This window comes from Helianthus annuus, chromosome 14 (genome assembly GCF_002127325.2).
Source record: "Helianthus annuus cultivar XRQ/B chromosome 14, HanXRQr2.0-SUNRISE, whole genome shotgun sequence".
Taxonomy (NCBI): Eukaryota; Viridiplantae; Streptophyta; class Magnoliopsida; order Asterales; family Asteraceae; genus Helianthus; species Helianthus annuus.
The window spans coordinates 100,602,744-100,620,466 of NC_035446.2; the positions used below are offsets into that span (position 1 = coordinate 100,602,744).

The window sequence follows — 17,723 nt, forward strand, 5'->3', positions numbered from 1 at the left end:
GAATCCAGTGAGAGAAGACGACATGGAGTTCGACATCTTTGTCGAGGTGATCTGGTTCCTCCTTAGGGTGCTAACTGATGATGGGGACTTAGAAACCGAAAAGGGTATCGGTTAGGAGAGGAGGTCAACGTGATGATGTTATGGCTAATGGGGTGTGTGAATTGTGTAACTGAGTAACCCCCTAACCTCCACATAATTCTCCTTATATAAGCACACAGGAGGAAACCTAATTAGTTAATAAGGGTAATATGGTCCATCAACAATTACCAACTAATTATCTTAATAGGTTATAATATATTTTGATCTCTATAATATAAATGATTATGATGGCTATAGATTAAATATTAATACATAATATATTTAATCTTACATTATATAGTTATCTCTCCTTTTATAAATACATAAATAAAATCTGCTAAATATTGAGAGGTATTACAAAAATTAAAAACTGAGATACACCTTCCTTCCATGTCCTGTTCAATTGTCTTCACGTGAAAGAGAAAGATTGACTGCAGCAAGTTACAGTTACACCTTGATTCCATCGATTTTATTTTAATTTCTCATCTGTTTCCAAAATTAATTAATTTCTTTAATTAATGTTAATATATTATAATAAATTAAAAGCAAATCTCAGTCCGTTCCGTTGTGGAAGATGAGTAGTTTATTCCTGTCTGCACTCATACTCACGTTGCAATCATCAATTTGACAAGCATCCTATCCTATACACACGCACCAATTCCTATTTCTTTTACATCAATCATCAAGTGAATTTCAACCCCCCCGCTGAGGTAACTAACTGTTTATTACGAACTTGATTCTTCTACATGCTTTTTGGATGTTGATTCCTGTTGTGGTGTTTCTTTATTATTATTTTATTATTTTTTAAATGTTGTGCTGACTGCTATATATACTAGTGAACTGATTTGGATGTAAATTGGAGTGCAGGACGGATCGGACTTGAGCGATTGTTTTCCGGCTGCTTCTCTGATCTGATCAGTACTCCGATCAACTTCTGGTAATTGTTTTTTTCGAATTTGGATATGATCGGCATTGAATTCATTGTTTTCTTGTTGTTGTTATTTAGTTTTTTAGATCCGATTAGTTGATCGATCGAGTGTGTGCTAATTATTAATTTTGTTGTAATCAGTTTGGTTCGTATGGTGTTTAGTTTTCTAGGGGTTTTCTTGTTCGTTAATTAGGTGATTTGGGGGAACAGGAACAGTAATCAGTCCCTGTGAGTCTGTGACTCGGTGAGTTGGAGCATTTGGGCCTCATAAGTTTTCGTAACTAGTTGGGCTTGGATATATTAGAATTATGGGTTGGGCTTGGGTAGTTTTGTAACTTTGGGATATAAATTTGACACAACGCCGGGTCAGATTCCATCAGGCCCGGCTTAGAAGTATCTGTCGGCCGGGCAGGAAACCATACACGTAAGTAGGGGATACGAAATTTGTGGATTTGGGTTTAGTCTAAACGGGTTCGGGTCAGTTTCAGACTGAACTCACGAGTCCATTTAGCTAAAAGGGTCGGGTTCGGGTCAATCCGGTTGGGCTGACGGGTTGACCTATTTAACACATTTATGTTATATTATGCCAATGATCTCTAGATCAAGTGGTGGAGGGCTTGCATTTCTCTTGAGAGATGCAGGTTCGACTCCCACTTGGTGCAGAGTGAGGTACTGGTGGGCAATGATAGGAGACCCAGGGAAACCTGGGTTGGATCCTTGAGCCAAACGGGTTTTATCGGTAATTTCACTGTCATGCCTACGGGTGGGTGGGTTACCGGGTTTTCCCCGGAATTGGTGGCGGACTCGGGTTACTCTCGGAGTACTCCGTTTGTCCAGTGGGTGCCCCGAGAGTGCTCGGGATTGAGTTATTTGGTTGTTCAAAAAAAAAAAAAAAAAAAAAAAGAGAAATTGACATAAGATTTTATAAACTAAATGTAATTGTATTTATACATTTGTGTTTTTTAGTAAATTTTAATTTTAATATATTAATTTGCGGAAAAACAATTAAAAAACTAAGAATTCGGGTTGAACAGATTGTGTTCAAGTTAACCCTCGAATTTTCAGGTCTTATTCGGGTTTATATGTATGACATGATTTTCGGGTTCATGTCAGGTTGAACCCGCCAACCCATGAACACGACCCATGTAGCACCCCTACACGTAAGTGGTTCGATTGAGGCTATTTAAACTATCTTTATTTTGAACCGGTAGGACCGGATTTTAAACTTTATATAATGATTCGTGTTCGTTTATTAATATTGCAAATCCATATAAAAGATACAAATAGTTGTATATATTTTGTATTTTAAATTATTTATAATGCCGGTCGTGCACGTTGGAGGAACTTTTGTTATAAAAAAAAAAATAGTTTTTAAAATTAAATAATATCCACACTCTTCTTGTGATGGTAGTATTGTTATTGAAACTGGTTTGGTAAGAACCGGGTAGGTTTAAACTCGAACCGATGGTTAATAACTGGTTTGTAACCTATCTGGTTCATATCGGTTTAACCCAAACCGAATCGGACAGAATCAGGAAAAACAAAACCGAAACAATCACTTCCCTTTAAATAATAGATTCAAACCAATTCCTTTAAGAACCAGTTTTGACTTTCTTTGACCTAAACCGGAACCGGTTTAAGCAAAAAAAAAATGTGCACCTCTATATGGACCAAGATGGTAAACATCATGTAACCGACACTAAACATCAATTATTTTTATATTTATTTAAAAGTCATGGAAAAACAATTAATAGTTTATACATAAAAAAATTCTAACTTTATAAGACTTTTGGTAGAATCTCACCCAAAACATGTTTTTATATTCTCAAATTCACCCAACATAAAGGTATATTCGTGAGCATGATCTTGTGACATGATGCGTACAACTGTAATTGCATAAGTTGCAACTAAGAAATTGAATTGATCTTAGTCACATTTTTCGTTGTGTGAAATTGGGTGTTGTTGACCTTTGTCATCATACTTATCCAAATGCATGTTTAGCACACGGCGGCTTGAATAGTTGTATGAGTTGTTGAAATGATGGCGTAAGTTAGCATAGCAGGTTGACTAGATTCATACGCGGCATGTTGAGAGTGCGATTTAGATCACAACTAACTAATATTCTAAATTATCCTTAATAAAATACCATTTTAGAAAATATTTAAATGTAGGCATTGGTTTATTAGGTGTACAATATTTAATGAATATTAAAAATTTTAATTGCAAAAGAGAATTTTACTTCATCTAAACTCTCTTTTTTTGAATGCTTCGGAAAATTAAAGTAAACAAAAATTCTTTTTATTGGATATAAATATATGTATGTGTGTCTATAAGTTTGAATGTATTTTTGTAGTGAAATATATTAATAAAATTTAAACATACGTATTAAACTTAAACTGTGTTACAATTTAAATTTTGATAGTTTTGGCTTTCTGGGCCACAAGCGTCGATATATACGGAGAAATGCTGACTTTTCTGAAAAGACAGACAAAATGACAAATGCGTTGCACCTCGTGAAATATTTATTTTTATAGGAGGGCCCACTTTAGAAATTAATTGCATTTATTTTTGTGACTTAAATGGTACTATAAACTTCAAATTATATCAATTATTTCGTTTTCATAAGGACAAAATTTAATATTGGGTACTGTGGGCATAGATGGATATTTATAATAGAGTTTTCATCCAAAAGATATTTAGTGTAATTCTATAAAGTCAACCGTATTGTTATCTTTTCCTTTTGGTGAATTCATGTATTTAATATCCTTTATCTTTATTTGTAATTTCGTAACTTCTTTTGCCTATATTTTTGCCAAAAGGATTGCAATAAAAAAAGTAAAAAAGGTAAAAAAGGTAGAGTATTTGTCCACACTGATAATACCTTACCAATTGCATAAGGTTTACACATGCACTGTAAGGTAATGTAAAAGCTGTCTGTTGCAGACCTTGAAAAAACAAAGTTGTAATTAATTTATCCATATCTAAATCACATGTCCTTATACATCATTACCTAAATATATCATAATATAATATTATATAATAATTTTCGATCTTGTATATATATGTGTTGATGTTGGCTTTCAATCATCATCTTCCATCATTTATTTAATTCAAAAACCTTGTAGATTAGTCTCTCTTTAACTTTTTTCTTTTTGGCCAGACTATTTTGCCAAACAAAGATGAACGCTTTAGCTGCTACAAACCGAAACTTCAAGCTAGCATCTCGCCTGTTGGGTTTAGACTCCAAACTTGAAAAAAGTTTGCTCATTCCATTCAGGGAAATCAAGGTTTCAATTCATCTATATCTCTATATTTAACCATATAATCTATATCTATACATTTGTCTATCACCTTCTTTGATCGGATCAAGCTTCGATTTACCTTTGATTCGAATTCAGGGTATATGTTTTGAAATCACTTGTGTTTCTTTAATGCATGATCGCAGGTTGAGTGTACACTACCAAAGGATGACGGTACCTTGGTGTCTTATGTCGGCTTTAGGATCCAACACGACAATGCTCGCGGACCCATGAAAGGAGGAATCAGATACCATCCAGAGGTTCGTCTTAAATTAAAGATTATTATCTTAAAGATAAAAAGTTGTTAAGCTTTTGAAATATGTTTGATGAGAACAGGTTGACCCAGATGAAGTCAATGCTTTAGCACAATTGATGACGTGGAAAACAGCAGTGGCAAATATACCATATGGTGGAGCAAAAGGAGGAATCGGATGTAATCCAGGAGAATTAAGCATATCTGAACTAGAACGACTTACTAGAGTTTTCACACAAAAAATACATGATCTGATTGGAATTCACACAGATGTTCCAGCACCTGATATGGGAACCGATCCCCAGGTTCATAACATGATTCATTTTAGTTTTATTTTTTTTAATCTTTTACTCTTTAATGCATACAAAATGACTTGTTTTGAGTTTTTTCAGACAATGGCATGGATATTAGATGAATACTCCAAGTTTCATGGATACTCACCTGCTGTTGTTACTGGAAAGCCTATTGTAAGTAAAGCTAACATCCTGAATTTCAAACCCATAAATTTGCATTCACCTAGAAACTATATGAATATATAAAATGCCCAAAAAAAATTCAGGATCTTGGTGGATCACTTGGTAGAGATGCTGCCACGGGAAGGGGTGTCCTCTTTGCAACAGAAGCCCTTCTTAATGATCAAGGAAAGAGTATTGCGGGACAACGGTTTGTTATACAGGTAAATGTATCAAACATCCATTCATTAGGCTCACTTGTATACGAATTCTAAACGAACATGCAAAAGCCAAAACCTTATTCTCTTACCATCTATTGCATGTTGACCGATTGGCAATTGACCAATCTTATGATTCCCCAAGTGCTTGCATATAACACTAAAAGTATCATTCTTCTTGCACCTTAGGGATTTGGAAATGTTGGTTCATGGGCTGCTCAACTTATTCATGAAGCCGGTGGCAAAGTGGTTGCCGTGAGTGATGTAAGTGGAGCAATAAAGGACAAAAATGGAATTGACATCCCTAGTCTGATCAAACATGTTAAGGAACACAAAGGAGTCAAAGGTTTTAGTGGTGCAAATGCAATAGAGGGTAGTTCTATTTTAGTTGAAGATTGTGATATCCTCATCCCAGCTGCCCTTGGGGGTGTAATCAACAGGTTCTCTATATACATTTTTTTCCGGTTTTGACCACGTTTTTTATTTTATCATGTTGTTTTTGTGTAAATATCTTATTTTTATTATTGAAACTGACATGTTTTTTTTTATCAAAGGGAAAATGCAAAGGATATCAAAGCCAAATACATAATCGAAGCAGCTAACCATCCTACTGATCCTGAAGCTGACGAGGTTAGTAGTTTGTTTGCCGTTACTTAGATCAAATCTTATAATTCATTGCTATAATGGACATTATGCTTGTTTTTCTACACAGATCTTATCAAAGAAAGGTGTCATCATTCTCCCTGACATATTTGCAAATTCAGGAGGGGTAACAGTCAGTTACTTTGAATGGGTTCAGGTATTTCAAACCAAATTCATTATGTATAAACTCAAATAAGATGGGCCAAAAAAGTGTTTTGTGGGTCGACCGAAATCAACCCGACCAGCCTATCTTGACAAATCTACTTGATTTTGAACATTTGTTTGTTACTTGTTTGATGATACAGAACATTCAAGGGTTTATGTGGGATGAAGAAAAGGTTAACGCAGAACTAAAGAAATACATTCAACAAGGTTTCAAAGATGTTAAAGAAATGTGTAAAACTCACAACTGCGATCTACGTATGGGGGCATTTACATTGGGACTCAACCGCGTTGCAAGAGCTACGGTTCTTAGAGGTTGGGAAGCCTAAGGAACTTGGCATGAAGCGACTCAAATAAAACGATGGAGGGCTTTTACGGACAATGCCTGTTGTTTCAAGTTGTTTTTTTATGTTTTACATGAACTGGGATTCTTGACTTTGATTTGTTTATGTTTTAACCTATTTCCAACAGTTTTCGGAATGTTTTTTCGAAAGCGGGTTATGAAATATTCAAGTAAGTGTTATGGTGAATTTAAGTTACTTTAGGAAACTTTGTGGCTACAATCCATGGACTTATGCCTTCTGGGTTGTTGCCAACTTTTAATTTTATGATCATATAATCAAGAATTCCCATGGTTCAACTGCAGAATTCTTTTAACGTGTGTATGCCTTACAAGTATATTTTTTGTTTATCAAGCCGATCCTTACCTGGTCTAAGCTCAAGCTTAGGCCCATTGATTTAACTCAAGAAAGCTCGAGCTTAGGCCCATTGATTTAACTCAAGAAAGCTCTAGCTCAACTCATTTTTATACATTTAGTAATATATTAATATAATTTATTATTTTTTTATATCTGTTTATAAATACCACTTTTTATATAGTACATAATATGTATTATATCATTATTTTTATCATAAATTTATATATAATATTAACTGTTATGTAAATAATAATGTATCAAATAAACTATATAAATAATAGGCTCGTGAGCATAGTCAAATCGGGGCTCAAGTTTTTTTTTTAAATGATCCCAAATATAAGCTTTGCTAGAATCAAGCTTTGAGCAAGCTGATCTCGAGTAACAAACGAACGTCTTGGTTTGTTTACACCCCTAAACTTTACAACGAATAATGTCGAACTTGCTCTAGCTAAAAGCTCATATCAAGTTGAGCTTAAACGAACTTGAGTATGACTGGATGAGCTTTGGTCTTAATTTGTTTCGTGATCATAAATAAGCATATTTACTTGTATAATTTTTTTCTCACAACTGAGTTACGAATAATAATGTACAACTAATCGAAACACAAATGTATTATTTTATTACGAGTTTGCCATTGCGACATGTTTATTTTTATTTATGTCTCGATATAAATCAACGCCTTGATTTCAGTCCTTTTGCACATATGGGTTTTCTCTTTGGTTTCTATAGCGGGTGTCAGTATTTTAACGAACCAAATCAATATCGACCAAATTCCCGCACGTGTATGGAATAATTATTCCATTATTTAAAAACCGTAAATTTTTGTTTTTTATTTCAAAATGCCTACACAAACCTTACACCATTGTCCCTTTTAAGTTTTTGCTTCTTTTTTTGTCAAGTTGACTATAAAAAGTTAAAAGTTAAATCATTGCCCCTAAATTTTAGAAAAAGACATTTAATTTTCTTTGTTTACTAGTGTTATTAAATTCGCGCGTTGCGCGGTGGGTGGGCATCAGTTCGTTTAATTACGGTACTGACACTCGTTATAGCAACCAATAGAGAAAAAAATCATGATATGACAAAAAATATACCAACACGGCGGGAATTTGATCGGTATAGGTTTGTTTTGTTACGTCACCTACACTCATTACAGCAACCCATAGAGAAAAAAAATCTTGATATGATAAAAAAAATATCGACACGTAAATTACATCGATAAAAATCAAACTCAAGTTACATAAGATATATATAAAAGAACCACATAACACATGTAAAAAACCACTAAATAACATATATAAAAAAACCTTTGAAACAAATATACTGTTCATTCACTTTATCTATTATTAGTATACAATTTTTATTACTTGCTAAATAATTATACATTATACATTATACATATATTATAAACAAAAAACTAATGAATAGTAATTTTAATATTATAATAATATATAGCTTTTTAATATTTTTATTATTTTAATATTATAATAATAGTTATTTTCTTTACTTTTTTAACTTTAATTATTTTTTTAATCTCACCGGTTGGGATATTTTATTATCATTATTATTCTATGTATTTTTATAGATGGGTTTTGTTATCGCTTCAACTAAGTTTTTCTTTCCAGGACAATATTTTACATTTCGGTTTAAATTTGGCGAGTTAACATTCCACAACGTACGCGCTTTAACCTTTTTACGTCTCTTTTATTGGGTTTAATGGTCCCGCCTGGGCAAAGTATAGAAGGGGTGGGGGGGACCGCTGAACTTTTCGCTCAGTAGTGTTATATATGTAGTTTTCGTATAGAAATTTTTGGGTATACACGTTTTCAACCCCTCGGTTCTATAGAATTTTTTGGGTATATATGTTTTCGACCTCCCGTCATTCGGGTCAAGCTTCGCCATTGCCATCAAAACGCGTGGGTCCTAAAAACTAGTTTTTGTTAAAAGAACATCATTAATGTATTTCTACATAAAAATCAGGTTTAAAAACCTAACATAAGTTAATTAAACACTTATCCTTGTCTTATTTAAATAGCAAATGGGCTGGACTTGAGCTTTGGGCCAACTCTAAACAATTAAACAAATCAAGCTTGGACAAGTCAAGTTTAAGCTTAGCCTTGGGCTCGAGTTCATTTATAGTTTTACACCCATAGGTCCATCCTATGTTCACCATTAGTCAATAACTTCTATGAAATTATGTACCAAGCTAAACCTGCATCCAAATAAATAACACAATAGATAATCTTTGTAAAAAACAACACATACCAACTAATAAAGTTCAAATTCATGTCTCTCAATGATACAAAGTCAACATTCAGATTTTGACTTTCAACCAAAGTACAACAAAAGACCAAACTCAAGTAGGAACAAGATTGTGACCTTCATCTGCATCTCCTACCAACAAGAAACATACAATGATTGCAAGCACAACAATGAGACCACAAAGAATTCTCAAACCAGAAAACCGACTTCTTGCTTTAGTTTCAGGATCAAGTCCTTGGCAAATGTCTTCAGTTGAAGACACTGATTCCGAAGTATCATAAAACTGATCATCTTGAACAAACCCGTCACTAAGATCACACAAGAACCCGTTTTTATCGGACTTTGATGTGGAGTTCAGATCAAATTTCCCCAACAAGGGGCTTTTGGAACTTTGACTTTGCGGGCTTTCGACTCTTTGACTCTGGTTCTCTAAGAAGTCAGCATGTACTGCATTTGAAGCTTGAAAAGACTTCACAAGCGTTTTTGGAGTCGTGAAATTCTTAACATTGTCGAGATTTATATACAATCCAGATCTCTGCAACAATATTTAGATGCATAAAATAAACGGATTAATATAGTTATAAAAAGAACACTGTAAATTTATTAAATTTACCTGAGGACTAGGAGTTTGACTTCTTGAATCACTTTTCTGCGAGAATCCTGAAAACCCGTTTGCATACTCGCCTTGATCTTCAGAATATTCATTTGCGTAATGACTTTTACGCTCAGAGTTTTCGATTACGCTTCTAGGAGTAGAATTCTCACCCGAAAATAATTTGTTTCTGAACGAAACATCCTCACCGCCATTTTCATACCTCCAAAGCTTTCGGTTTACACTTCTGTCAGAGCCTTCTTGAGATAAAACACTAACTGAATACGGTGAATCGACGATAGAACCATACCCATCAAAGGAACCCATGGTTTGTGATTCATTCGATGCAGTGAGACCCCTTTGACCGCTTCTGTTCTCATATTTTGACCCCTTTTCTGTCAAAATTCTTCTGGCGGTTTGTGTTGCTTCAAAGGCGGCTCCTTTAACATACGCCATTTGATCATCGTCACACCTTTTCATTTCCTCGATTATTAAACTAAGTTCTGAGATTATACATTTATAATCCAAACTTTTCATTAGAAAATTAATCATTTGAATAGTCATCAATCGTTTCTGCGAAATCCCATCTGAAAACGACATATTCAAGATCTTGATACCAGATAAAACTAACAGCCTTGCATACGCCTCGACTACTAAACCGTTATGTTTTGCGAGAGACATAACTAACCCCATATGTGAACTTGTCATCATGGGTTTCTCTAAAGTCCCGACAACTCTTTGACACACCTCGTTGACCATTTGACTCGAAGCAAACCGCCAGTTATCCGAGTCCACAAGAGCCTTTAAACATAAAGCTGCACCGGATGATAAATTCTCATGGGTAGATAAAAGAGAATCCGAAAGGGGTTTACAAAGAGAGTGAATGATTCGCCTTTTCTTGTCATCAGGGGTCATAGGGTCCATCGCGTATCTAGCAATAGCGGGGACCACCTTCGAACAAGCTTGATGAAGCGCGAAAGAGGCTACACTCGACGTCAAGTTTTTGATGATGGTGGACATGATATTGTCAATTTGGGGTACGATTTTTGTGCCATGAACACGTGCAAGAACTTCGTATAATGAGATTGTGTATTCGCCTGATGTTAATCCGGTTTCTTTAGTCTCGGAAACTTGAGCGAGAAAGATTGGGATTGCCTTTGAATCTAAATCTTTGACATATGATTTTATTGCTTTCATGGCTGATTTCCGACTATCAGCGTCTTTATCGAGATTCTCCAGTTCTTGCTTAAGCATAGGGCTTAAACTTCTTCCCATTTGATAAACTGCAAAGGAAAACAGACAACAATGAAACAACCTGTTTTATTATTCTGCATACTAAGCTAAAAGATTTAAATACAATGAAACACGTTAAACGGGTCAGGCGCCCAAACAGACTGAGGAGCATCAAGAAAGTATTCAAGTGTAATAAAAGAGAAAGTTTAGATTGTTGCTGTAGCGATATACATTTTATAAACTACATAGCACACTGGTTATCGATAAACTTAAACGCCTTTAGATACAAACGGGTCCTATGTCTTTAATGGTTCAAAATACATTTTATAACCATACATAGCAGACTGATTATCAATAACCTTCAACCCCTTTAGACACAAACGGTCATGTATCTTAATCAGTTCATACTAAGAGGCTGTTTGGCAACTTCTGAATGGTTAAGTGCTGAACCAGTAAGAGGTCTTAACCATTAAGTGCTAAACCAGTAAGAGGTCTGAATCATTAAGAGCCAGTATAATGTTTAACCGTTCAGAGGCAAACGTCTGACCAATTCAGATTAGAGGTCTTAACCATTCAGGGACTCGGTATAATACTTAACCATTCAGAGGCAAATGTCTGAATCATTCAGACATCTGCTCGCGAAACAAATAGTCTGAACCATACATAGCAGACCGATTATCAAATACCTTCAACCCTTTAGACATAAACGGTCTGTATAATAATGTTATGACCCCGAGATCTTTGGACATACTAATTAATCAGTTCATACTAATTAGGATAAAAGATTAAGTCAACTGTTGTAATGATACACACTTTATAATCAATTAATCATACATAGCCCACTTGATTATCTATAAACTTCATAAAGATGAACAAAAAAGTGTTTGTGGGTAGGCCCAATCAAAACACATCCACAACCATTAATCATACATCAATCAAAATAACAATTCAATTAATAAATCAAAAGTTTCACCACAATATCACATCTAATCCACTAGTACCCAATTCTTTCAACTAGAAAACCAGAACTTTATCCCAAAACATAAAAAAAAAAAATTCAAGAACCAATTAAACCCTAAAAGTTAATTTCAAGAACCAATCTATAAAGATTACAAGAAACAATCAGCTTCACAAACAAAAGAAAAAAAAAAGATATCAAATTTCATATCATACCTTTGTGGGTTTGAAATTTTGAAACTTTTAGCTGCAGCAATGTTCACCTAATTTGAATCTTGACAAAAAAAAGATTAAAAATTTGGAATACCAAGTGATTGTGGAGGCAATTTTGGATCAAGGGTCTGGATTTTCTTGAATGTATAAATCGGCACACTGGATTTCGTGCCACTCTGATTGGATCCAAGTGTTTCCCCCTCAAATTGTATTTTGAGTTTTCATTTTAAATAAAAAAAAAAAAATGGCCGTTTAATTTTGTAATAAGATGACATCATATATTAAAATAGAGTTGTAGGATTTTATGTAATTTTAAAAAAATGAATAATAGTATATTAATCTAACAAAAGAAATTGTAATATCAAGTTAACTTATTTTTGTACTTTTGATATAACTTATTAGAATTTAATTATATAAGAATTTAGGTTATAAGCACGCTAAAGCTTGTGTAGAGAACCAACATGTCTTTATCCCTTTTGCCTTTGATACTTTTGGCTCCCTAGCGCCAGAAGCCATCAACTTCTTGACGAGGGTTCAACGGGTTATCCACAGCAATTGTTCGACCCCAAGGGGGCAGGGGTTTGTGTTCGGGAGGTTGGGGTTTGCAATTCAGAAAGGGTTGGCGGCGCAGCTTGTTGCCCGTCTACCTTCTGTTTTGATGTAACTTAACAAGTTTTCTGGTTATATCAATCATTTGTAAAAGCTTTTGTTTTTTTCCAATTTAAAAAAATAAAAAGATCTTTTGTTTCTCGATTTAAAAAAAAAAAAAAACAAAACTGTAAAGAGAAAAGCAGAATCATACGATGACTATATTATTAATTGTAATTTTTTTCTTTGTATAATACCTTGACTGTATGATATGATATGATCACTATATGATATTATCATTAATTGTGTTTTATGGGTAAAGTGCTCAGAATTGATATTTGATACTACTTTATTATATTAAACAAATATTTAACTATTATTAGATTTTAATGTGAAAATGTGAAATTGCTTTAGTTTTAAGGGATTTTGCTTTTATTTTTCCTCTTAAAATAACGGGTAAATACAAATGTTATAAACTATTTGATTAAAAAGGTCAATATTGTCATTTCACTAGAAAATATTTATGTATTTTTATGATGGGGTTGAATTTGAATCTTCCCGCGCTTGTCTATTGACTATTGGTCCGGACGTGAAGCATAGAAATATACAAAAAATTTATAATAAAATATGTCCGGATACTTAATAATAAACTTTTTAAATTAGATCCACGTGACTTCCTTTGTAATATATTATCTGAACCGTCTAGTTATTTTATTAATATTTCTAATAATGTCAAACACACCGAATATTGTTGAGATAAAAATCTTTCGATATACTCGAACAGTTTTTTTTTCTTTACAAATAATAAAAATCTTTCGATATACTCGAACAGTTTTTTTTCTTTACAAATAACTAGGTTTATACCCACGCTTGCGTTGCAGCGCGCTAAGCCGAATCGTTCACGGTTTGAACATTTTACTTATACGTGACATATTAGAGAATTATAGAAGTACAGTTTTAACATTTACATAATCTTCCGTTTATACGTAGATCACAAAAGTTTTTTACTTCACACGTCCGGGCACCTAGTCTTCTTTGTGTCGCTAATGTCTTCACCTGTATATTTTAGCAAACCGATTAAAGTGAAAGATTCGATGCGACCGCTAGAAAACCCCGACAAGCCAGCAATATTCTCACCGCTACACTATACTTATAAGCTATAATGTTTAAAAAAAAAAAGAAACCAACATTCATAAACCAAACTAAAACTCACCACCAAGAGGATAATCTTGAGCATCAAACTGGCCATCTTTACATTGGTTATAGAAAACGGTGCCAGTGACTGTCGTATCTCCAACCACCATGTCCACCACAAACCGCCCTTAAACCCAGCGTCGAACAACCCCCCCTTCCATCACTAATAAACCATTGGGGCACCCCTAAGCAGAATCATGCGACATTGATTTTATATTTGGTGATACGATTTAACAAATAAGTGTTATGCATTGTGTAAACAGGTGAATTACTATGACCAGTATAACTGTTACCTCTGCACAAGCGACTAAAAGTGAAATTGTGTACTTTGTGAATAATGAACATAAACAAATAAAAAAGATATGTAATTTACCCTTCAAAGAGAGGTGGAAGCAAGCCACGAAAATACAATCCAACCCAACCAAGTCTCATGGCGCGATACTGTGAGGCACAAAGAGGATTAATATTGGGTTTTAATAACAAAATTAGAGATGTTTTAAAGTCACATACATATGGCAAAACATACCATACACTGATCTAATATATTAGATAGAGAACCACCTGCACTTATCTTTGGGAGCATGATTTTGAGAGTTTTATGGTAAGAGAATAGCTGATGCCTCACCCGCACAAAATTAAACATTTTCCGCTCACCGTCCGAGATTGGCTGAATTGCATTGTATTATATCTCAAATGCGTCAAGTCAAAATGAGTAAAAAGGTTTGAAAGTCGTCCAGATCTTATTGTTAATGCTTACAACCTCATGAATCTGTATAGTATACAAAGATTCATATTGTCAAACTCGACTCCATGGGCACACTGTTTAAACCTGAACCCTGTTGTCAGTCAGCCTTTCCCATCCAACTGGCTACCCTCTTAGGCTATGGGGTATGGGGCTTGGGTTGGGGCGTGGGTTGGCTGAAAACGCCCAAGCCACCACCCCGGGGGCTTGGGTTTGGGCGTGGCCCCATTGCCGTGGGTTTGAAGCCGGGCGTGGGGCGGGCTAGTAAGGTGACATGGCGGGCTCTCAATGGCCAAACCAAACTCATGCCCCCAACCCAAGCCCCACCATACCCCATGGGCGTGGGTTTTGGTGGTGGGGGGGCTCCCATTCCATGTGTCAACAAATGCCCAAACCCAAGCCCCCCATACCCCACGGCCTTAAATCATTTTATTCAAATAGTTCAATTATTTTTATAATAATAAGAAAGAACAAAACTATGTTCACCACCCAATACATTTTGACTCGTACAAAAAATTGGCCTATGTAAACTTGAAATCCTGAACCCGTTACCCACCTCACCTGACCCACCCAGAAAAGATTTAACTGTTTAAACCTGAACCCACTTGTCAACCCACTGCAAGTGTCCATTTGGCTATCTCTAAAATATATTTTATTTAAAGATTTATTTTGGTTTTGTTATAACAAAGATAAAATAAAACAAATGTTTGCTACCCAACCCGTTACTCATACAAAATGTGGCCTATTTAAACCCGCACCCGTTTCCCACCCCACCTCACTATCTAAAAAAGATTTCACTGGCTAAATTTGAACCCACTTGGCAGTCAACCTGTATTACCCGTTCATTTGCTACCTCTTAATTCGTTTTGAAAAAAGATTTAGATTGTTCTTGCAACAATAAAAAAGAACCAAAAGATGTTTGCAACCCAACGTGTTTGACTTGCACAGAAAATGGCCTGTTTAAATGTTATTGAGTTTAATCCGTTCTAACATTTTAGATGCATAAAGCCTCTGTAAGTTGCTTCATCGAAACATAACTCAAAATCAAAACACAAACTTGACAAACAAACTTATCAATCCATTCTTGGTGTTAGGGCAGTGGTAAGTGGATCGAGTGTTTTTGTGTATTCTCATTTGTCTAAAAACTTGTTTAAAGAACATTTTAGTTCTCATGAGAGTATGAGACATCCTAATTCCCTAACAAAAAGGTGCTTGTCTAAACACTCGATATGCCTAAATTATTTAAAAAGTTAAAAACTTGCAAAGTTGAAAAACTGAGAAAAAAAGGATGCTTACAGCATAAAGTACTGTCGAAAACTCAGATTCAGTCAAACTCCGATCAGTTGACTCCTTGTTCATGACAAATGCTGTTGAGACCAAAATATAACGCACAATCTCTGTATGTTGTTCATGAAAAATGCTGGAAGCATCATTTTTGTTTCCACATCACACGCAACCAATTCAGAATGTAGAGACCAAACAACAGTGATGCACACTGCACTAAACCATTGAACACAACCAATCGATTGCTTTAGTACCAATTCCACTTACCACTGCCCTAATAAACAATCGAACACCACCGATTGATGATGAACACCGCCCTCTAGATGACACCACAACCTATTGCGTTTGCCGGATGCGTTCCCCTTTTTCATAAACACTAATCTTTGAAGTCCCAAAAAAGACTAACCCGTTAGATATGAATACATGAAACACCCGCTTTGACTATAAAAGAATACATGCATACCTGGTTCAGGAAAGCAGGTTCTCACCGGAGCTAAGCTGACTTCGTCGGAACCCTAAAACATTCAGATCTCTCACCGGCAAAGATCCCGACACCCGTGGTGTCGTCTGTTCATGTTGATCCTGACACCCGTGGTACCGTAACTTTGTCGGACCTTCACCGGAACCCTATCATCTTCTCTACGCCGCTAATCACCACCGGACCCGCACCCTGATTCCGTCACCACCGGAACCGCACCCTGAATCCGACACCACCACACACTGATAATCTCTCTAACCACCACCACACCACCAGTGATAGGCAACGCCGCCGTTCCGGCACACACATGGGACATGGCCAGCTACCTTTCTCTCTCTCTCTCCTTCTTTCTGATCTTTCTCATCGTTCCGGTGTGTGGGGTGTAGTAGGTTTAGGGTTTGATATTGGGTTTCACATCAGACGCGTGGCCTGAATCATTCTCAGACGTGGAGGAGAGGTGTGTCCTCTATTTACTATTGTTCCCTGTATTTACTGTTCATTAAGTTTTCTTATTATCATATAGTAATTGAGGAGTCGTGTAATCAGACTTTTGAGTTACAGTAAATTACAAGTTTTGTCCTTTATGTTTACATCAAATTGCAGGCCTTGTCCTTTTTTCCAAAAGTTTACAGGCGGTGTCCTTAACCTTCCAAAATCTTGCACGTTATATCCTTTAGGCCAAACTCAGTTAGAATTTTTAGTTAAATCTGGTCATGTGCCTTGCACATGATGACACTCTTGTTATTTCTTATTTTCAGAGGCTATTTTGTAAAATTTTATTATTTAAGGACCACTTTGTATCAAACTTAAGAAGAAACTTATCTCTCTCTCTAAAATCTGAAATCCCCTTTTCTTTCTTCTCTTTCTAACAAAACTAATCTGAAATCCCTTTCTCTCTCTCTTCTCTCTCTAACAAAAGGTTTGCATATCCTTTGTGTGGCGGCCCATGATGGCGCACCGCCTTACCAGTGGTCGGTGGAGGTGACTGTGGTGTTAGGTGATGGCGGGTGGAAGTGTTTTTGAGCGGTGTGGTGATGCGACGACAACAGCAGCGGTGGTTCAAGGGGGATGGACTTGGTGGAGGTGGCTGTGGTGTTAGGTGATGGCGGGTGAAAAGACGGCAGTAGTAGCTTCTAGCCGGATCTGTTAGGTTCCCGATTCAGGGTAGTTGTGGTGGTGGGTTAGGGGTGGTTGTGGTGGTGGGTTAGGTGCGGCGGTAGAGGTGGTGTTATACTGTTATGGGCGTAAATCAATTGATAGGTCTTGGGGGTTATGACGTCTTATCCATTGCGACCTGTTGATGTTGTTACCGGCCGGTGCTACAGCCGTAGGATTTGGGGGTTATGTTGGCAGTTCACGACTTGATGCTTCTATAGCAACAACTTCAGATGCTGCTTCTTCTTCTTCTTCTGTTATTGTATGTTCTCACTTTTGTTGTTGTTGTGTTGATTAG

General features: G+C 35.8%; 2 protein-coding genes across 21 annotated transcripts; one reads left to right on the forward strand and one right to left on the reverse strand.

The window, feature by feature from the left end:
* The first annotated feature begins 426 nt into the window (after positions 1-426).
* Positions 427-6,677, forward strand: LOC110879308 (glutamate dehydrogenase B). 3 transcript variants are annotated; one of them, XM_022127752.2, is made up of 12 exons: positions 458-788; positions 946-1,015; positions 2,120-2,166; positions 4,167-4,293; positions 4,452-4,565; positions 4,642-4,863; positions 4,951-5,025; positions 5,118-5,234; positions 5,418-5,668; positions 5,783-5,858; positions 5,941-6,027; positions 6,176-6,677. In XM_022127752.2, exons 4-12 carry the CDS (start codon positions 4,186-4,188, stop codon positions 6,359-6,361), a joined length of 1,236 nt encoding a protein of 411 aa, XP_021983444.1. In that variant the 5' UTR covers positions 458-788; positions 946-1,015; positions 2,120-2,166; positions 4,167-4,185; the 3' UTR covers positions 6,362-6,677. The 3 variants fall into 3 exon arrangements, with proteins under 3 accessions (XP_021983442.1, XP_021983444.1, XP_021983443.1); XM_022127750.2 differs by lacking the exon at positions 2,120-2,166 and having other exon boundaries at positions 427-788; XM_022127751.2 differs by lacking the exon at positions 2,120-2,166 and having other exon boundaries at positions 915-1,015.
* Positions 6,678-8,970: 2,293 nt separating this feature from the next.
* On the reverse strand, positions 8,971-16,770 carry LOC110879307 (protein SINE1). 18 transcript variants are annotated; one of them, XM_035982626.1, is made up of 8 exons: positions 16,256-16,770; positions 15,805-16,168; positions 14,328-14,535; positions 14,140-14,207; positions 13,786-13,951; positions 11,988-12,034; positions 9,603-10,864; positions 8,971-9,524 (listed from the first exon to the last, which is right to left on the reverse strand). In XM_035982626.1, exons 7-8 carry the CDS (start codon positions 10,854-10,856, stop codon positions 9,084-9,086), a joined length of 1,695 nt encoding a protein of 564 aa, XP_035838519.1. In that variant the 5' UTR covers positions 10,857-10,864; positions 11,988-12,034; positions 13,786-13,951; positions 14,140-14,207; positions 14,328-14,535; positions 15,805-16,168; positions 16,256-16,770; the 3' UTR covers positions 8,971-9,083. The 18 variants fall into 18 exon arrangements, with proteins under 18 accessions (XP_035838519.1, XP_035838516.1, XP_035838517.1 ...); XM_035982623.1 differs by having other exon boundaries at positions 11,988-13,628; XM_035982624.1 differs by having other exon boundaries at positions 11,988-13,628; positions 13,786-14,061.
* Positions 16,771-17,723: the final 953 nt, after the last annotated feature.